Here is a 22,332-nt window from a genome sequence, read left to right on the forward strand (position 1 = left end):
TCAAATACTTTTTTCCCCTCACTGTATACCACGTTTAAAGGGATACTTTAACATATACCACATTTAAAGGGATACTTTGACGTATACCACGTTTAAAGGGATACTTTGACGTATACCACGTTTAAAGGGATACTTTAACGTATACCACGTTTAAAGGGATACTTTAACGTATACCACGTTTAAAGGGATACTTTAACGTATACCACGTTTAAAGGGATACTTTAACGTATACCACGTTTAAAGTGGGGCGGCAGGTAGCTTAGTGGTTAAGAGCATTGTGCCAGTAACCGAAAGGTGGCTGGTTCTAATCCCCGAGCCGACTAGGTGAAAAATCTGTCGATGTGCCCTTGAGCAAGGCACTTAACCCTAATTGCTCATGTAAGTCGCTCTGGATAAGAGCGTCTGCTAAATGACGTAAATGTAAATGTAAATGTTAAAGGGATACTTTAACGTATACCACGTTTAAAGGGATACTTCAATATTTTGTCAATGAGGCCCTTTATCTACTTCCCCAGAATCAGATGAACTTGTGGATACTATTTTTATGTCTCGGGTGTCCAGTATGAACGAAGTTGCTAACTATCGCTAGCGCAATTGCTAACTAGCATTTTCTAGCAGATACCATAGACTTGCATTGGCTCGCGAAACTACCTCTTACTGGACGCAGAGACATAAAGATGGTATCCACGAGTTCAATTGACTCCGAAGTATTCCTTTAAAACATGGTATATGTTAAAGTGTCCCTTTAAGTTGACACCATTTAGTGAGCTTCTACAGATTACAACAGTCTGTCTGTCTGTGTGTGTGTGTGTGTCGTCCGGCCCGTGTCTCACCTATGGTCTGAGTGGGTCTGAGGGAGCAGGGCCTAAGGTCGGAGGTCAGGCTGCTAGCGTCAGCGTTCCGCATGGCGAGGGGTTTGGCCACGGGGGCCGTCGACCTATCACTGGGCTCGCTTGTCCAACGCAGCGTGAACTGGAGAGTAGGACCCTGGGAGAACGTCTCAAACGAAGGGAGGCGCTACAGGAAAGAGGGGAGGGAGAGAGAGAGAGACAAATACATGAGTAAAGGGAAGAGAGGAGAGAAAAGTGGTGCTCTCTTGATGTCTGTTCAGAGGGGAAGACCAGGGGCCTAGGAGGAGCCATCTCTCACACACACACACTAGTGTTGCACAGTATACAAAACTTCTGTACTTTTTCGATACTAGAACATGAACAATGGTTCGGTACTAGAATTTTTGTTATTTTCAGTACTTCTGTCAAATCTGTCTACGAGCGCAGCCGATGTGCCCCACGGAGTGCACCGTGCCTGCACTGGGAGTCTGGGCTGCATCATGCTGCACAGAAGTTAACACACTTGAATAATGCGACACAGCGTGTAGAAATGTTGAAACTGTTAATTACTATTGGCAAAACAAATGTCCATACAGTCTAGAATAACTTGCAAGAAGATACCGGTAGCTTCCAGTTTTGTAGGTTAACTTCCCTTGCTAGCTGACAGCTGAAGCTAACATCAATTAACTACCCCTAGTACTTTGTCTGTGATAACATACAAACCATAACGCAAAACATGCTGATTTTAATGCTGATTGCCACCAAACACTTCATTCGCTTAATAGTCTCCCTCACGTCTCTCCCTCAGCCAAAGATTTATTCCGTCAGCGAACTGAGGGCTCCGACGGGGGAAATCAGAGTGCAGTTATCACAAAACTACCACTAACAGGTCCCGATCCTCATCATGACGGGAAACATTTTAATTAAACAAATACCTAACGCAACAATATATGCATCTTTCAACTGATTTGCCACGGATATAAAGCACTGCACGTCATCGTCCTTAACAGTTGGGAAAATGGCAGAGAGTGTGACAGGGAAGTGACAGCAGCAAAGACCTGTATGGCAATACTTTGACAAGTTAAATGATAAGGTGGTGAAATGCAAACTTTGCGAGGTGGAATGGAGCTACAGTGGCAGTACAGGTGCAATGCTGAAAGGGACGACCCAACCGTTGCTGGCAGCAGTGCTATAAGGGACGGTGTGAGAAAAAAAACAAAAAAAATCACAGCACTGATTACAGTTGATATACAGCCATGGTCAAATTGTAGAGGATGTCGGCTTCAGTACCCTGATGGCATGTCTAGAACCAGACTACAAGATGCCATGTCGAAAAACCTTGACGGCCCGGATAGAGAAATTGTACAATGACTGCTCTGCAAGTACAAAGTGCGAGCTCTCAAACGCCATACGTGGCGTGAACAACACGTCTTTGGGACGTCTATGAACACGCTGTCATACGTCACTGCAACGAGCCATCACATTAATGTTTTTATTTTACCTTTATTTAACCAGGAAGGGCTCATTGAGATTTGAAATCTGTTTTTCAAGAGAGTCCTGGCCAAGATAGGCAGCACCAAGTCATTACACAATTACAGACAGACAACATGAAAAACTAAAAGTAATCTAGTAAACATCCATAGAAATCACAGGAGTATAACAAAATCATAAAACAGCGATTTAAAAACATTGACAGGTCAAGGAATCGGCCTCAAAATCCTTCATCAATGATTTAAAAACACCAATCGGGACAAGTTCTTCCAGTTTAAAAGTATGTTGTAAAGCGTTCCAAGCCGATGGCGCAGAGTACATAAAAGCCCTTTTACCAAATTCAGTTCGGACATTTGGAACAGTTAGCAGGATAAAGTACCCACCACATTTCTGAAGAATAAAAATGCCCAGATAAAATGGTAGTAAACCCAAAATGGCTTTGTAAATAAAAGTATACCAGTGACTGAGCCTACGAGTGACTAGAGAAAGACAGCCAACCCTGGTATATAAAGTGCAATGGTGCGTAAGGGTTTTGCAGTTTAAAATAAATCTCAATACTCCATGATAAAGTGTGTCAATTGATCTCAAACACTGAGCGGAAGCATTCATCTATAAAATATCTCCATAGTCTAGTATAGGCATAAATGTAGCCAATACTAGCCTCCTCCTGGCTTCAAAAGAAAAACAGGCCTTATTCCTAAAATAGAATCCCAACTTCAATTTTGTTGTAAGTTGTTGAATATGCAATTTAAAAAGAGAGGCTGTCATCAATTAAAATTCCAAAATATTTATATGCGGTTACAACCTCAATCTCATTGCCCTGACATGTAGTAATAGGTGAAAGGTTCAGAGGTCTGTTTCTTGCTTTAGAAAACACCATTAGTTTAGTTGTGTCAGCATTGAGGATAAGCTTCAACTGACACAAGGTATGTTGAACAGTATAAAAAGCAGTTTGCAAGTTCTGGAAAGCTTTAGTGAGAGACGAGGCACAACAATAAATAACAGTATCATCAGCATAAAAGTTAAGTTGCGCATTTTGCACATTTTTGTCTAAATTATTTATATAAATAGTGAATAAGAGGGGACCAAGTACAGAGCCCTGGGGCACACCATTACAGACAGACAATTTAACAGAGCTGAGCCCATCAAATTGAGTGCACTGAGTTCTATCAGACAGATAGTGAGCAAACCATGCAACTGCATGCGCCGAAAGACCTACACTCGACAATCTCTGCCTCAGTATAGCATGATCAACTGTATCAAAAGCCTTAGAGAGATCAATAAAAAGTGAGAGACAGTGCTGTTTTTTGTCAAGGGCTTCAGTGATATCATTTAAAACCTTCATGGCTGCTGTAATTGTGCTATGCTTTTTCCTGAAGCCCGATTGGTACATTGATAAAATAGAGTTCGTTTTTATATACTGTTTTAGCTGTTCTCTAACAAGGATTTCAAGTATTTTTTAACTAGGGGTGACAGCTTTGAGATTGGCCTATAATTACTTAAAAGAGTTGGATCTCCCCCTTTTAAAATTGGTAGGACAAATGCAGATTTCCAGATCCTTGGAATTTCATTACATTCCAGGGTTAGATTGAACAGATATGTAAGTGGTTCAGCTATGAAATCAGCTGCCAGTTTTAAAAAGCAGGGATCAAGAAGATCAGGACCTGCAGGCTCTCTCTGATCTAAGGATTTCAGGGCTTTACAGTGAGGGAAAAAAGTATTTGATCTCCTGCTGATTTTGTACGTTTGCCCACTGACAAAGACATGATCAGTCTATAATTTTAATGGTAGGTTTATTTGAACAGTAAGAGACAGAATAACAACAACAACAAAAAATCCAGAAAAACGCATGTCAAAAATGTTATATATTTGCATTTTAATGAGGGAAATAAGTATTTGACCCCTCTGCAAAACATGACTTAGTACTTGGTGGCAAAACCCTTGTTGGCAATCAGAGGTCAGATGTTTCTTGTAGTTGGCCACCAGGTTTGCACACATCTCAGGAGGGATTTTGTCCCACTCCTCTTTGCAGAGCTTCTCCAAGTCATTAAGGTTGAGGCTAACGTTTGGCAACTCGAACCTTCAGCTCCCTCCACAGATTTTCTATGGGATTAAGGTCTGGAGACTGGCTAGGCCACTCCAGGACCTTAATGTGCTTCTTCTTGAGCCACTCCTTTGTTGCCTTGGCCGTGTGTTTTGGGTCATTGTCATGCTGGAATACCCATCCACGACCCATTTTCAATGCCCTGGCTGAGGGAAGGACGTTGTCACCCAAGATTTGACGGTACATGGCCCCGTCCATCGTCCCGTTGATGCGGTGAAGTTGTCCTGTCCCCTTAGCAGAAAAACACCCCCAAAGCATACTGTTTCCACCTCCATGTTTGACGGTGGGGATGGTGTTCTTGGGGTCATAGGCAGCATTCCTCCTCCTTCAAACACGGCGAGGCGAGTTGATGCCAAAGAGCTCCATTTTGGTCTCATCTGACCACAACACTTTCACCCAGTTCTCCTCTGAATCATTCAGATGTTCATTGGCAAACTTCAGACGGGCATGTATATGTGCTTTCTTGAGCAGGGGGACCTTGCGGGCGCTGCAGGATTTCAGTCCTTCACGGCGTAGTGTGTTACCAATTGTTTTCTTGGTGACTATGGTCCCAGCTGCCTTGAGATCATTGACAAGATCCTCCCGTGTAGTTCTGGGCTGATTCCTCACCGTTCTCATGATCATTTCAACTCCACAAGGTGAGATCTTGCATGGAGCCCCAGGCAGAGGGAGATTGACAGTTATTTTGTGTTTCTTCCATTTGCGAATAATCGCACCAACTTGTCACCTTCTCACCAAGCTGCTTGGCGATGGTCTTGTAGCCCATTCCAGCTTTGTGTAGGTCTACAATCTTGTCCCTGACATCCTTGGAAAGCTCTTTGGTCTTGGACATGGTGGAGAGTTTGGAATCTGATTGATTGCTTCTGTGGACAGGTCTCTTTTATACAGGTAGAAACTGAGATTAGGAGCACTCCCTTTAAGAGTGTGCTCCTAATCTCAGCTCGTTGCCTGTATAAAAGACACCTGGGAGCCAGAAAATCTTTCTGATTGAGAGGGGGTCAAATACTTATTTCCCTCATTAAAATGTAAATCAATTTATAACATTTTTGACATGCGTTTTTCTGGATTTTTTTGTGGTTATTCTGTCTCTCACTGTTCAAATAAACCTACCATTCAAATTATAGATTGATAATGTATTTGTCAGTGGGCAAACGTACAAAATCAGCAATACTTTCCCCCCCCCTCACTGTATGTACCTCATGCACTGAGAATGGCAAAAAGCTACAAGTTTGACCAGCTCATCCACACAAGGTTGTACAGAGACAGAAGATACTGAATCAAACAGCCTACCAGATGATACAAAGTCCTCATTGAAACAATTCAGCATTTCAGTTCTCATATACAGCAACAGAGTCCTTCAATACACATGATGGAAATTCATTAACATTACTGTTACCAGACAGACTTAATAGCCTTCCAAAACTTTCTAGGGTCATTCAGGTTATCAGCAGTAACAGACATAAAATATTCAGACTTGGCCTTCCTGAGAAGAGAAGAACACTTGTTTCGTAGCTGCCTAAAAAAAAGCCAATCAGCATCAGAACATGATTTTCTTGCTTTAGCCCAGGCTAGATTACGTTTGTGAATAATACAGGACAGCTCAGAAGAAAACCATGGATTATATCCCGCCCTTTAACTCTGAACCTGCGGAATGGGGCATGTTTGTTTACTATTTGGGAAGAACTATCATGAAAGAACTTCAAGGCAGTTTCCACATCAGGAATAAGCTCAATCTTGCTCCAGTCAAAATAAAACAAATCATGAAAGAAAGCCTGCTCATTAAAACTCAAACTTTCTCTTACGAATAAAGCGTGGGTTTGTTTTGGGTACCTTAGTATTTCTAACAGCAACAACAGCACAACGGTCACTTAAATCATTACAGAAAACACCAACCGCAGAATATTTATGTGGAACATCTGTAGTAAGAGGTGATCCGTCTGGTAGGGGCTCCACTAGATAGCACAGCCACAAAGTCAAATTTGGATATATCGTAAAAGTAAATGAAAACAAAAAAAATGTGCTTTTTGGCCTTCATTTAAGGTTAGGGTTAGGCATAAGGTTAGCAGTGTGGTTAAGGTAAGGTTTAAAATCACATTTTAAGAAGATAAATTGTAGAAATTGGCAGGGTTTATGACTGTGGCAACTAGTGACGGTCGTCTGGTAGGTAGCCAGGCGTGCGTATATTAAACTGCATTGCCATCATACGCAGGACCATTTTTTAATTGTGAATTCACATCATTTTATGATTCATCGTTTAAACGATTTTTTTAAATGTCTGTTTAAACATTGTATATTTGTCTCATCCCCATTTCAAATGTAAGGATATTGAACTTATAAGATGCCCAACTATTGATCAGAGTAGTAGCTGGGTTTCTCAGTCTGGATCAAGGGCCATTCTGTGACTTTGGCTAATATACCTTATTTTTTTGCTGTGGTATCGTTTTGGTATCGAGTATCATGACACTAAACCTGGTATCAAAGTCTCAATTCTGGTATCGTGACAACACACACACCTGTCAACCAACACATGTACCTTTCCATCCAGGTTTGTTTCCCAGGTGGCTCTCTTCTTGTTGACAGGACAGTCCTCCATCTGCTGCATAGACACCTCATACTCCCCATCTAACAACTGGAGACGCCTGAAAAGACAGAGGGACATTGGCCGTCTTCGAGAGCTTAAAATCAGTGATGCCAAGTGGGCAAATCGTGACTGACTGACAAATAATGAGTTGTTTTTTGTGAAGCAAGGTGATTTCTAGATTGTCAACTGCAATGCAGTTGATGTGGAACAAGCCCACAGTCTACCAGAGAGGTGGAACAAGCCCACAGTCTACCAGAGAGGTGGAACAAGCCCACAGTCTACCAGAGAGGTGGAACAAGCCCACAGTCTACCAGAGAGGTGTGCAGCGTATGAGAGAGAGAGAGAATGAGAAAGAGAGAGTGAGAGAGAAATAACAAAAGAACACAACCCTGTGTGTGTGAGAGTGTGTGTGAACATAATGTACTATACTGGTGAGTACCTGAAGTCCAAGAATAGTAAACCAACTACAATTCAGAGAAGTGAGGACATTCTGCCGGTCCTCACTTGTAAAAGGCTATTTTAGGGTTAGAGGACTGTGTGTGTGTACCTGTTCTTATCAAACACAGTCATCTGAGCTACGAACGTTGTTTCTCCCACTTCTTCTTCTCTGACGGTGGAGCTTCTCTTCTTCCTGTTACACACATCCTCTGTAACAATACAAGGCTGGGGTTAACACACACACACACACACACACACATCCTCTGTAACAATACAAGGCTGGGGTTAACACACACACACATCCTCTGTAACAATACAAGGCTGGGGTTAACACACACACACACACACACACACATCCTCTGTAACAATACAAGGCTGGGGTTAACACACACACACACACACATCCTCTGTAACAATACAAGACTGGGGTTAACACACACACACACATCCTCTGTAACAATACAAGACTGGGGTTAACACACACACACACATCCTCTGTAACAATACAAGGCTGGGGTTAACACACACACACACACACACACGTAGTGACTACCTCCAGCACTAAGCCTACCTATGTTCTCATTGGTCTGTCCCTTGACCAGTCCATTGTGCTGTGTCCTGCCTGGTCCTGACACTCTGAACAACAGGGAGTAGGACTTGACCGTATGGACGTTGCTGGCTTCAAACTCACTACTGGACACCACCAGAGAAGGACAGGAGCCTGGCTTGGCCTGACTGCTGGGAGCGCTGCTGTCTGGGTTCAGAGGCACCTGCTTCTTCCCTGTAGGAACCTGCTTCACTGGACAGCTCACATCCTAGAGGGGGAGAGAACGGGGAGTGGAAATGTGTACAAGAGAGAGGGATGAAAGAGGAGAGAGAAAAAGAGAGGATGAGAGAGAGAAAGAGAGGTAAAAGGAGAGAAGATGCACACACACACACACACACATTTACATTTGACTCATTTAGCAGATGCTCACACACACTCTCTTACCTTCCTCTTCTTGTGACAGACTTTAACCAGCAGCACCTCTAGAGAAACAGAGTTCTGCTTATTCTCTGAGTCTACTGACGACTTCTCTGTAGAGGGAATAAGAAGACATTAACAATCAGGATTTAAACTAATAACGTGCATTTGGTATCTGATGAAATGTATATTTTCCATCCTCCCTGCAAACATCAGGTTCAACACTTACCCACTATCATCCCTGCAAACATCAGGTTAAACACTTACCAACTATCATCCCTGCAAACATCAGGTTCAACACTTACCAACTATCATCCCTGCAAACATCAGGTTAAACACTTACCAACTATCATCCCTGCAAACATCAGGTTAAACACTTACCAACTATCATCCCTGCAAACATCAGGTTAAACACTTACCATCTATCATCCCTGCAAACATCAGGTTAAACACTTACCATCTATCATCCCTGCAAACATCAGGTTAAACACTTACCAACTATCCATCCCTGCACTTACCGACTTTATGAAAGAACCCAGTGAAGGTGAGTTGTAGGTGTGAAGCCAGGCTGGGGACAAAGTTATGAAAGAGTTACCAAAGAGTTCCCGAAAAAGAGCTTAGTTCTGATTCTTTCAGGTGTGAATGGCTTTTTTGGGACTATCGATATCAAGCACCTTTTGGAGTTCAAGGAATAATCCACTCAAATGATATTTTGGTATTTTACCCATTGATACAGCATCAACATTTTTTGCATGTCAAAGGTCAAGTTCAGGATATAGGCCTAGAACTTTCAAGAAGCAAAGTGTAGCATTGCCACATCATCACCGTATCAACAGTGGACTAATGGAAAAAGACCAGAAGATAGTGAACGGGTCTGTGTGTTTACCTGTGTGCCTTCTGCTCAGCCCTCTTCTTCTCCACTCTGTACAGCAGATGATCCACCCTGGAGGACTTCCTGACCCCCCAGAGAACCCTCAGGGTTAATAGCAACAGGGATTTAGACTGCACTTCTGAGGCTTGAACCTCCTCCTCTACACTTCTCCCAAAGTGTGCACTTGTCTTGCATACTCCCCGTCAAGGATTTAACCATGTTGGATACTGCCCCACCCAGTGCTCCTAAAACCATCCAATGATTTTAAAACCATGACAGGGAGTGCACAAGTGGGAGAATCAGAGCACACATCACCATTAAATGCAGATAAATATCATTTAAAAAGTGAGGATGTATTCAACCCAATGGAGAAACTGGGCTGTGTAGGGCTTTAAACTCGTACCCGTATACGGGTTGAAAATGGCAGATGTGGACACTGATAAGCATCTAAATTGGAACACAGTGGCTGTACAGTAACATGCTATACATGACGTCAGAGCTCTGAACTTCAGCACCGCATGTGACAACAAGTTGCCCCCATCCCTCCCGCTAATTGGGCAATATACAGTGTCAACGTTTATGATCACTATGTTTGATGTAAAGTTCAAGATGACATGGCGTCATACCCTGGGTTGTTCTGAACAGAACGAGCCGGTTTGTCTACTGTGAAGAAAATTAGCCTCGGCACACACACCTGAATGCACTCATGACACCTTTCTATGCGTTCCAAAATTACGATCTGTTTCCCTGAATTACCTTGTGAAAGCCTAACACCGTAATATCCTATTTTATAACTTAGCTAGTCATGTTGGCAATAGAACAAGCTTTCAAATGATGCCCACCTGACCCAGATTGCGATTTATAATGGACCAATATTTGGATTGCGTAAACAACAACAGTAATTGTGTAAAGGCGGAGATGCAGGGCTGTGTTCCAAACAAAACAACTACAAGTGTCCTTGCTCTAGTTCCTCAACAGCACAGCTAGGAGAGCTAAAAAAAACACCTTATAGTTGAAGACTTTGAGTCATAAAAGTGCATTAGAATTAGTTAGGAACTGTGAACACTTTGGAGAGGTGTGTGGTCACTTGGAGACACCAGTTAGTCCTCTCACTCAAATCCTTTAAAAATGTTTGTCTTATGTTGCACCTACAACACATTTCCCAGGAATATTATCATGTTACTGAATATATCCAGACTATTTGAGATTTCATTATCAACAAATACGGCTAAAAGTACATGTAAAATGCACATAAAATCAGCAGTGTAATGTTTGGATTTAGTCTTGTGTCAGGTGAACTGTTGTGTCCTCAACTTTGGTCTAATAATTTTCCCATAACCTCCCAACTGTTCCCTTTCCATTTCTGCCATGGTTATGCATACACTTTTCATATTTATTCTGTAAGAAACATTTCAATTTAGCCTCCCTATCCATATAGGCCAATTCCCACGAGTGTAAAGAATTAAAGGATAGATTCACCTATTTTGAAAGTTATTTTGTTTTTTGAGCGATGTTCTATCGATTCCTGGTGTCATTTCATGTTTTCATGTATATCTTGCACTATTGCCATTCACGTTGGGCAGAAATACAGCCGGTAGGATACGTTTCGCATCGTAGGGGAAAAACATTTGATTCTAGATATCACTAGAATCAAGAAGAACTCAGGGCCCCAGATATCACTATAATCAACCGATATGCAAAACAGCTAAGATAACTAAACGTACCATTTCTAATTTACATAGAGCAAGATATAGTCATTAGCCAACACGTACAACGTCTCATTACAGCAGACAATGGTCCTGTGTGGCTCAATTAGGAAGAGTGCAGTGCTAGCAACAAAGTTGTTTTTCAGTTGTTGTTTTCAATTCCCACAGGGATCACTGTTTTCAAGAGCATCAAATCTGTGATGATGCATTATGGTAAATTGTGACTGACAGATCTACTACTACTAATAATAATAATAATAATGAGTAGTTATCCCCTGTAGCTCAGTTGGTAGAGCATGGCGCTTGCAACGCCAGGGTTGTGGGTTCAATTCCCACGGGGGGCCAATATGAAAAAATATGTATGCACTCACTAACTAAGTCGCTCTGGATAAGAGCGTCTGCTAAATGACTAAAATGTAAATGTTCTGGGATTGATTTGCACCTAAATACGTTAATCTCTAGGAGACTGAACGCATCTCCTTCCTGAGCGGTACGATGGCTGCGTGGTCCCATGGTGTTTATACTTGCGTACTATTGTTTGTACAGATGAACGTGGTACCTTCTGGTGTTTGGAAATTGCTCCCAAGGATGAACCATACTTGTGGAGGTCTACAATTTATTTTCTGAGGTCTTGGCTGATTTCTTTTGATTTTCCCATGATGTCAAGCAAAGAGGCACTGAGTTTGAAGGTATGCCTTGAAATACATCCACAGGTACACCTCCAATTGACTCAAATGATGTCAATTAGCCTATCAGAAGCTTCTAAAGCCATGACATAATTTTCTGGAATTTTCCAAGCTGTTTAAAGGCACAGTCAACTTAGTGTATGTAAACTTCTGACCCACTGGAATTGTGATACAGTGAATTATAAGTGAAATAATCTGTCTGTAAACAATTTTTGGAAAAATTACTTGTGTCATGCACAAAGTAGATGTCCTAACCGACTTGCCAAAACTATAGTTTGTTAACAAGAAATGTGTGGAGTGGTTGAAAAACGAGTTTTAAATAACTCCAACCTAAGTGTATGTAAACTTCCGACTTCAACTGTATACATTACGTCACTCAGTGAAACAGCAGGGGCTGCCCCCTCCTACACTATGCAGCCCCATGGCTGTTGGCCCTGTGTTAAGATAACAGCATACTGAACCACACACACTCTCCCCTGGTGTAATCCAACAGGGTTTAACCCTACCAACTCTTCAGTTTCTGGGGTCGTCGGGTTCACTGTAATTATGTCACTGGTACACACAAACAGATCTTAGTACTAAAACCTTTAGGTTTTTCATTCTGCTGCTCATGTAAGCTATTTGAAGACTGGGACTCATCTAACTGGGTCCATCAGTATGCTGAGAATGCCTAACATATCAATGGACTTTTTAAAAAACATTCAACAGTTATAATCAACACCTTCATGCAGGTTTTTACCTTTTGCCGTTTGTTCTTGAGTTTCTGTGGGACATGTAGGTGAGGGTTCTGTGCAAAAATATGGGCTGAAAACCAACACAGGAAAAACGATTAGAAATCTGCACATGCATCTTCTGCACCTTGACAGAAATGTCGCAACAGGTTGTCAATGCCAAAAAGAAGGCACTTCTATCTAGTGGAACTGTGCAGTGCATCAAATGTTTACCATCTTCAAACAGACATCATTAGCCAGCGATGTTACAGCTGGTTCAAGGTAGTCTATCTGCTCAACAGAAGGCTATTCTAGAGGTACATTAAATCTGTACCATCTTCAAACAGGCACACCATTAGAGGCCACAGACAGTAAAGAATGACAGGTGCTGAGAAGGCTTCCAACGTACCGCTATCAAGTTCCTGGTTCTGAGAAACCTGTAGATCTGGGTCGGTTCTGGAAACACAATAGACTGGTTCAACATTCATTAACTTCACAGTAAATTACATTGACAATAACATTATACTTAGGCAACAGACTATTTCTCCTAGAGGGGCAATTATTGTTGGCTCTGAAACAGACACTGGTTCAACATTCATTAGCTTACAGTAAATTACTTTACATTGACAACAATCTTATTCTCGTACAGTTGAGTACAGTGCAGTAAAGTAGAGTATAGTTCAGTACAGTAGAGTATAGTTCAGTAGAGTTCAGTACAGTAGAGTTCAGTACAATAGAGTACAGTTCAGTACAGTAGAGTATAGTTCAGTATAGTACAGTACAGTTCAGTACAGTCGAGTATGGTTCCGTACAGTAGAGTTCAGTACAATAGAGTACAGTTCAGTACAGTAGAGTATAGTTCAGTATAGTATAGTTCAGTAGAGTACAGTACAGTTCAGTACAGTCGAGTATAGTTTTGTACAGTATAGTTCGGTACAGTATAGTTCAGTACAAGTACAGAAGAGTATAGTTCAGTATAGTAGAGTATAGTTCAGTACAGTAAAGTTCAGTACAGTATAGTTCTGTATAGTATAGTAGAGTTTAGTTCAGTACAGTACAGTATAGTGTACTCAACGTGTGTGCTCTACTGTATACTGTACTAAACTCTACAGAACTATATTTCTCTTTACTGTACTCTATTGTGCTGTCTAAACTTGTGAATCCAACTGTGGTTTGTGACTACTTTGATTTCCCATTGTAGCCAATTCAATTGCATAAATTCCGTGACCGATTTTTCTGGAATTCTGTTACCGATTTGATAACGGAATTTCGAGTCTTAATCACTTAATAATTCATAAACAAAATGTATGTCAGTAAAAACACTAATTGATATGTGGGTTTTTGGTAACGGAATTTCAAGGCACAAGGCAATGTTTCTTAAACTTACAGAAGGCAGAAACATTTCTCCAAAACTAAATATAAGTGTTGATATTAGTTGGCAGGGGCCTTTACTTCAACATTATTGTGTTTTAATGTATTTCTAATACCTTAAGACTTTTTCTGGTAGACGTTCTCTAAGACCCCTTTTCCATCTGTTTGACCAGAAATCAAAGCCTTTGCTATTCCTAATTTTTAGGATGGGAAATGGTTGTATAAAATGTATATATACACACACACCTTAATTTTTCACAAATATAGACTCTTCACATGTTGGTGATCATCGGTCCTTTTACATGGAAATGACCCTATACATATTTGTGTGTTACATTAGTTGTCAAAAATATATTTCAAAGGCAGCACATGCTCATTTCTTAAAGTAGTTCTGGCACATGTCATCTCTTCAGATGAGGAAGTAAGCAAGCACGTGGTAGAATAAATTAACTAGTTAGCTACAAATTTAAAATAGGATCCGATTTCTCAGTATAATGATCATGTTGTCAGATGCTTTTAACATGACGTCTTTCTGGTGAAATGTGGTTATAGTTTTGTTGAAATAAAGATGGCTCACAATCACAAGGGACACTTCTATATAGGCTAGATTAAATAGAGATTGTTATATAGTAGATTGGTATTTACACGCAATCTAGCTATATAAAGATAACTAATCATGCAACAACATTATAAGACGACAATGACAGCAACTCACTTTCAAATGCCTGCAAGAACAACTCATGGTCGGCTTGAACCAGTTCCATTTTCGGTTTCTTGGCAGCGGGCACCACAACTGCAGTTGTTTGGTGGCCGTACACACTGCCGTTCGCTCTGCCGCCACCGGTACCACAATAGCCCACAACGGGACCCGATACGTTGTTGCCGCCACCAGAAGAACCGTGCTTCTGGGGAGCCATGGCCCAGGAAATAAAAAACGTCACAGGTGTATTACAAATATGAAAAAAATAAGAACTCAGGTCCTTTGTCAAAACAAAGAGAGCACCAACAACGAGCAAGCTGAAGCTAGCCAGCCGGTGTTAGCCAGCTATCTTCTTCTTGTCAATTTCATTGAATTAACATTAGACTTGTTGTAGCAATGCATTGTTTGTCAGCTACAGTTGTTGCTTGGCTAGAAAACAGTTTGTCAGAGAAACAAATTCGATTAAATCGCAAGGAAATGCACGAAATGAGAGAAGTTAGCAAGCACCTAGCTGTGTTTCCTGCTGAACATCAAATAGCTAACGTTAGCTAGTTATGCTGTAGATATCACAGCAAATAAGGTGAGTTCGAAAGAATGCTATGTCGGCTTGATAAAGCTACAAAACTCTACGCAAATGAACCATTTAGTGCAATTTTCCTGAGAGCATCTACTGAACAGTCAAATTGACCGTTTTTTTTTTTGCCCACATAGGCATAAACTCCCTGAACTCAACAATTCAAACAGTGACTTAAAAGCAACCGCCCCCACAGATCCTAGCCGAATCAGAGGCGTTGTTTAGAGAAGTGAGAGTTGTGATTGGTGCGAATCATCACGGGTCAGCGGATGACGTTCGGTGGAGAAGCTTTTGCCGCTCACGCGCAGTCGTCACTAGTTACCACAGCCACAAAGTCAGAAGGCCCGCCTACGGAACCAATCAGACGAGGGAGTGTGATCACGAATATTCCGTTTCGCGGGAAACGCCTAATTTTCGAAATGGCAAATCGGGAGTTCAAGTTTGAGGACCCAATGGTGCTTTCAAGGCTACTGGGAACTCGGAAAATAACGAGGTCAAATGATGTCAGTGATCTTTGGGTCGGAAAGTCGGAGCTCTAGAAAGGCCAGAGTTTCCGACTTGGAATTCCGGGTTGGATGACCGTTCAAAGCGATTTTTCCCGAGGTCCCAGTTGGCAACGTCACTAAAATTCACAACATTGAGAAAGGCCAAAAGTTTTGGGAAAATGCTAAGTTGTCTTTTCTATTTTAGATAATAGCAAACTTTTGCTACTCTCATCTAAAATGAGCTAGCTAGCAGTGATGGGAAACCGAGGCTTTCTGAAGCCTTTGGGGCTTTCATCAAATTGTGCCGAAAAAAATGTAATTACTCGAAACTTTTAACACAATGCACATTAATGACATCTGCTGGTCAGCAATGAAAAGCGTTTGATGTTCATATAGACGTTTTTTCCACAATATTAATCAAATCTCTGTGGCGCAGTGGCAAGTTGCTGGTCTTAGTAGCCTACTACCAGTTACCATACAGGTTGGCACCTTCCATCACACTTCCCTTTTTAGCTGTGAATCCCTGTTTTTGCTGTCAAAAACGGTGAATCTATGGCATTATTTAGGATGCTTAAGATATAATCTTATACTTATACTAAATAAAAATAATTGTTTGAACAACAATGTGCTGAAAGTGTGGTGTCACATAAAACACATTTCTAAATAATATGCCTTCGCTGGGATTCGACCCCATTCCCTGGTTCTGGTCCCTGAGACATACATTTACATTTAAGTCATTTAGCAGACGCTCTTATCCAGAGCGACTTACAGTTAGTGAGTGCATACATTATTATTTTAATTTTTTTCATACTGGCCCCCCGTGGGAAACGAACCCACAACTCTGGCGTTGCAAACGCTATGCTCTACCAACTACGAACTGAGCTACACCCTTGACTCCATCTGCTGAGCTACTGTTCAGGTGATGCTACATGAAAAACTCCTAACATTTACATTTTAGCAGATGCTCTTATCCAGAGCGACTTACAGTTAATGAGTGCATACATTTTCATACTGGCCCCCCGTGGGAAACAAACCCACAACCCTGGCGTTGCAAGCGCCATGCTCTACCAACTGAGCTATATATCATACCTTCAACAGATGCACATCTTTTGGCAGGAAAAAAACTCAGTTGGGAGAGTAAAAGTCTCCCATTAAATGGTGTTCCATTTCAAGAAGGCACAGTGATGCCGAAACGTTGGTGGTTTACCCAATACATTACTCAGAGCTTGTATATAGAGCGTGCAACTCTATTTATTTTTATAGCCTACAATTTCAAGTTGTGGGCACAAAGCGCCTTCAGAAACTATTCATACCCCTTGACTTATTGACTATGGATGAGTACCATTTTATGTGTAATGTGTATATCAAACTGTATTCCTATCATGTAATACTTTGTATAAAAGTACCATGTATATAAAGTGTATGAATAATGTATATGTCACAAAACATCTGTAAAAAAACCCAAAGGAAAACAAAGTTACTTTTGTCATCGAAGAGGGGGGTGGATGGGCCAATCAAATCAATTAAAGAGTATGTAAGTGGGGTTAGGGTGGTGAGTTTCCCCTTACACTATAAAGAGCCTTGGGTGTCTATAAAAGTGTCATGTAAGTCCAAACAATTATTATTTTAACTAAATGTTTTGCCATCTTCCATAGCTTGAAGACCATGCCTTTGGAAACTGGTACAAAATACCAGAAATATGGATTGCAAGGCTATGTTAAGTTAAATAAATAAATTACTATAGTAAGTGTCTAGATGCCCCCCAAAAAAGTACCAGGGTGGACATTTTCATCTTAAATCGGCCAATTTAAAAAATAGAAATTTCTGTGAACATTTCTGTGAAACGGTGAACATTTTACTCGTGGATTACTTGTGGACTTAAACATCTAAAATCAAGATATCAATTTGTTTGTCTACATGCCATTTTAAAAACAATGCAGCTATTGGAGTAAACCTATTTTGGTTTAAGACAAGTAAGGGAAAACATCATGATAAACTTGCAAGCTGAGTTTGAATAAGACATCCGATTACAACTTTGCATTTAGAACGGTTGGTTTTATTATAACTAATAAATAACCAAATCATTGATGGATCACTGGATAAAAGAAATACAGGTCTCTTTTCTGCTCCTGCAAGCCGGTCGGCATTCGCGTCATCACACTCCCTCACCTGATTGGTCGTTTCCCACGAACCGTAAGCCGGCAGTCGCGTCATCACACTCCCTCGTCTGATTGGTCGAGTAGGCGGGGAACATTGTCATGTTGGGGGGACTACCAAAAAACTCATCTTTTATTTATTCTGTTAAAACAAAACCGCCAAATCCAATCCATACTCAGGAGCCTGGGAAGTCCCAGATACTTTTCAGCTGCAGCCACAATGTCCAACTTCTTCGATTTATTTGATACTTGTGCCATACAGTTAATAACAGATGCAATAAACGGTACAAAATCCACCTTTTTAACACACCGCGTATCCGGTTCTCTTGCTTGTCACACGCATTGTGTTGCATCCGCGATCATATCTTCAACACTGTCACTTGCTTTCTCAACACTTTTGGTTGCCTCCACATAGGAGATCTGATGGACCGTCCTGACTTTCACCAGCTCAACTTCCTTCACCCTTACAGGGCACTCCAAGAACTCTGGATCATGATCTCCACCACAATCACAGCACTGACCTTCTTCACTCCAATCTTCAGTATACATCTTTCGTCTGCACACATTTGTCACATGGCCAAATCCTTTACAGTTTTTACATTGTAGCATTTTGGGGAGGAATGGTCTTACCTTACCCTAGCTTTAAATGTGTAGGGAGCAGTGGAGGCTGCTGAGGGGAGGACAACTCGTAATAACGACTGGAACGGAGCGAATGGAATGGCATCAAACCATGTGTTTGATACGATTCCGCCCCAGCCATTACCACGAGCCCATCCTCCCCAATTAAGGTGCCACCAACCTCCTGTGGTAGGGAGGTGTTCTTTGTCAAAAAACAAAAGAACCAACATACTTTTTTCCCTTTCACCATTCTGGTCAGGCGACAGGCACTAACCACACCTGCTATTCTCTCCCTTAGGTATTTCACCTCAACTTCCATCGACACCCCGGAGATTACTCCCTTAACGAAGTTCAAAACACGACACTTCGGATGTCAAGATTCTTGTGATTCCCACTGCACTCTCTCTCTGTTCCTGGGTTTTTCCACGCACGACAGTGTCTAGAGTTTACTGAGAATGGTGCAACAAACAAACATCCAGTCAGCGGCAGTCCTGTGGGAGAAAACAGCTCGTTGATGAGACAGGGCGAAGGAGAGTGGCAAGAATCGTGCAAGCTAACAGGCAGGCCACAAACAGGCAAATAATGGCGCAGTACAACAGTGGTGTGCAGAACGGTCCTTGTCACGGATTGGCTATTGCAGCAGACAACCACACCGGGTTCCACTCCTATCAGCTAAAAACAAGAAGAACCGTCTCCAGTGGGCACACGATCACCAACACTGGACAATTGAGGAGTGGAAAACCTTCGCCTGGTCCGATGAATCCTGGTTCCTGTTGATGTCAGAGTCCGGATTTAGCATAAGCAGCATGAGTCCATGGCCCCATCCTGCCTGGTGTCAATGGCACAGGCTGGTGGCGAAATGGTGTGGGAAATGTTTTCCTGGCACACGTTAGGTCCCTTGATACCAATTGAGCAACGTTTGAACGCCACACCTTGTAGAATCCACGCCCCGAATAATTCAGGCTGTTCTGAAGGCAAAGGTTGGTCCGACCCGTTACTAGATGGGTGAACCTAATAAACGGAGTGAATATACAAGCAGCTTTGGCCACTGGCATGGCAACCAACTTGCAAGGGAATTACAAATCATAGTTTGTACACGATAAACTAACAGTAGACTAAATCATATCATAGTTTGTACATAAGCTAACAGTTGAAATACAGTAAGGAGGAAAGAATAGTGCAGAGTTAATCACATTATTTATTAACCTGACATTAATACTTTTTGTTCCCATAGAAACCACAACCAGGTAGTGATTCAGCAAAATCCCCACAGTAGCGCTTGAGTCGACAACAATGGCCAACAGTCATGATAATAGTCAAGACAGGTAACAGATCCAACAATGATAAAAGCATGATTTCAAAATATATGTTATGACGTACAAATACAGAGAAAACCGTTAAGGTGTCATCGACATGGAAACATGTAAAAATGTTAACCTAGACCAACCGGAAGCTTCTAGATGGGTGAACCTAATAAACGGAGTGAATATATCAGCAATGTGGAAGTGAAGAGTACAGTACTAATAGGAATGGACTGACCCACAAACATAATGAGGACGGGCACAACTGAGCAAATAGCCTTGTATAATGACAGAGAAAGAGAGAAGGAAGTAGCAGTCTTCCTGACGTTCTCAATCCCTGAATACGAATCAAGAGGGCAAAGAGAAGAAGAATCTTTGACCTGGATGGACGATATCAATCTGTGGACATTCCAGGAGTACATGGCGCCATCCCAATGTCACGATCGTCGTATCGAGTAGACCAAGGCGCAGCGTGTTGAGCGAACATACTTTATTTAATTAAAGTGCACACACGAAATACAAAACAACAAACGATACCGTGACGTCCTAAGTCTAAACACAACCAACTGGAACAAGATCCCCCAAACACTAAGGGAAAACCGACAGTTTAAATATGGCTCCCAATCAGAGACAACCAGCCACAGCTGACACTCGTTGCCTCTGATTGGGAGTCACTCAGGCCAACAAAGAAATAAACAAACTAGAACTCCCAACAAAGAAATACAACACATAGAATGAACACACCCTGGCTCAACATATAGAGTCCCAGAACCAGGGTGTGACAGTACCCCCCCCTAAAGGCGCGGACTGCGACCGCGCCTCAACCAGAGCAAAACAGGGGAGGGCTGGGTGGGCATTCCTCCTCGGCGGCGGTTCTGGCTCCGGGCTTGCCCACCACCCTCCAATAATCCCCCCATAGCGCCCCTGGTCCGGTCTGGCCCCGCTGGCTGGAGCTGAACTGGACGTAGCAGGAGCGGTTAGCTTCAGCTCCGTTGTGGAGCAGTTGACCGGTACCTGATTAGGCACCGGTGACCCAGGCACGGGTTGTGCCGGACTGACGACGCGCACCCCTGGCTTGGTGCGTGAGGCAGAAAAGGACCGGACCGGGCTGACGATGCGCACCCCTGGCTTGGTGCGTGGAGCAGCAACGGGCCGGACCGGGCTGACGATGCGCACCCCTGACTTGGTGCGTGGAGCCGGAACGGGCCTCACCGGACTGACGATGCGCACCCCTGGCTTGGTGCGTGGAGCAGCAACGGGCCGGACCGGGCTGACGATGCGCACCCCTGGCTTGGTGCGTGGAGCCGGAACGGGCCTCACCGGACTGACGACTCGCACCCCTGGCTTGGTGGGTAGCTGGAGAGGGGCTCTTCAGTCTGAGAGCTGAGGGTAGGAACGGGGATCAGGAACGGGCCGGACCGTAGCTTTGGTGCGAGTGGCAGGAACAGGCCGGGCCGGGCTGGCGACGCGCACCGTAGCTTTGGTGCGAGTGGCAGGAACAGGCCGGGCCGGGCTGGCGACGCGCACCGTAGGCTTGGTGCGTGGAGCAGGAACAGGCCGAACCGTACTGGGAACACACACCACTGGCCTTAAACGGGGATCAGGAACGGGCCGGACCGGACTGGCAATACACCTCAGTACCTCTCGCCGTGCCTCTACAACTTCCTTCCCTTCCCTCCCGTAACCCGGTGGCCTTCTCTCCTCGTCTTCCATTTCGCCCTGTGGCAGCCTCCTGCTGCCCAGTCGCCCATGCCGTGTGCCCCCCCCTAAAAAATTATTGGGGGTGCCTCTCGTCCTTCCGACGATGGCACTGCTGACGCCGCTGCTCCTCTCTCGCCAGGGCCTTAATCCTACCCCAAGGTCCCTTGCCCCCGAGCATGTCTTCCCAGGACCACGATTTGCCCACCTGGGCCATCGCCAGCCTCTCCATCTCCTTTCCTGGCGCTTCCTCCCATGTCCAGTCTGCCTGCTCCTGGACACGCTGCTTGGTCCTTTTACGGTGGGTTTTTCTGTCACGATCGTCAGGGAGAGACCAATGCGCAGCGTGATGAACAAACATACTTTAATTAGTTAAAGCGTAAACAAGATACAAAACAAGAAACGACTCGTGAAGTCCACGGTGACAATGACCGAACACGGAACAAAAACCCACAACACCCAAGGGAAAACATACAGTTTAAATATGGCTCCCAATCAGAGACAACCCACAACAGCTGACACTCGTTGCCTCTGATTGGGAGCCACTCTGGCCAACATAGACATAGAACAACTAGACACTCAAAACACAGCACATAAACACACGGAATCTACACACCCTGGCTCAACATATAAAGTCCCCAGAGCCAGAGTGTGACATCATGATAATAGTCAAGACAGGTAACAGATCCAACAATGATAAAAGCATGATTTCAAAATATATGTTATGACGTACAAATACAGAGAAAACCGTTAAGGTGTCATCGACATCGAAACATGTAAAAAATTTAACCTAGACCAGGACTGCCCAACCCTGTTCCTGGAGAGCTACCGTCCTGTAGGTTTTTGCTCCAAGCCTAATCTAGCACACCTGATTCTAATAATTAACAGGTTGATAAGATTAATCAGGTTAGTAACACCTGGGGTAGGAGCGAAAACCTACAGGAGGGTAGCTCTCCAGGAACAGGGTTGGAGTTAAAACTTACAGGAGGGTAGCTCTCCAGGAACAGGGTTGGAGTTAAAACCTACAGGAGGGTAGCTCTCCAGGGAC

At 43.0% G+C, this 22,332-nt stretch overlaps 1 protein-coding gene and 1 long non-coding RNA gene across 3 annotated transcripts in view; both read right to left on the minus strand.

Moving 5' to 3' along the window:
• LOC121570155 (polycomb protein suz12-A-like) overlaps positions 1-15,174 on the minus strand; it is a 33,355-nt gene extending 18,181 nt beyond the window's left edge. Inside the window, exons 1-11 of one of the 2 annotated variants that reach the window (XM_045213236.1) lie at positions 14,960-15,174; positions 14,468-14,657; positions 12,791-12,837; positions 12,411-12,475; positions 9,295-9,363; positions 8,927-8,976; positions 8,436-8,521; positions 8,016-8,259; positions 7,554-7,653; positions 6,959-7,064; positions 834-1,017 (exon numbers count right to left, since the gene is read on the minus strand). In XM_045213236.1, the coding sequence (XP_045069171.1) occupies positions 834-1,017; positions 6,959-7,064; positions 7,554-7,653; positions 8,016-8,259; positions 8,436-8,521; positions 8,927-8,976; positions 9,295-9,363; positions 12,411-12,475; positions 12,791-12,837; positions 14,468-14,516 (1,000 nt within the window). In that variant the 5' untranslated portion in view covers positions 14,517-14,657; positions 14,960-15,174. Of the gene's footprint in view, positions 1-833; positions 1,018-6,958; positions 7,065-7,553; positions 7,654-8,015; positions 8,260-8,435; positions 8,522-8,926; positions 8,977-9,294; positions 9,364-12,410; positions 12,476-12,790; positions 12,838-14,467 lie in introns of both variants that reach the window. The other variant, XM_041881649.2, reaches the window with a different exon arrangement.
• Positions 15,175-19,465: 4,291 nt separating this feature from the next.
• LOC123483364 lies at positions 19,466-22,109 on the minus strand. The gene is made up of 2 exons (XR_006658212.1): positions 22,075-22,109; positions 19,466-19,722 (listed from the first exon to the last, which is right to left on the minus strand). It is a non-coding gene; the product is annotated as an uncharacterized LOC123483364 (long non-coding RNA).
• Positions 22,110-22,332: the final 223 nt, after the last annotated feature.

The sequence above is a fragment of the Coregonus clupeaformis genome, unplaced genomic scaffold (genome assembly GCF_020615455.1).
Source record: "Coregonus clupeaformis isolate EN_2021a unplaced genomic scaffold, ASM2061545v1 scaf0093, whole genome shotgun sequence".
NCBI lineage: Eukaryota > Metazoa > Chordata > Actinopteri > Salmoniformes > Salmonidae > Coregonus > Coregonus clupeaformis.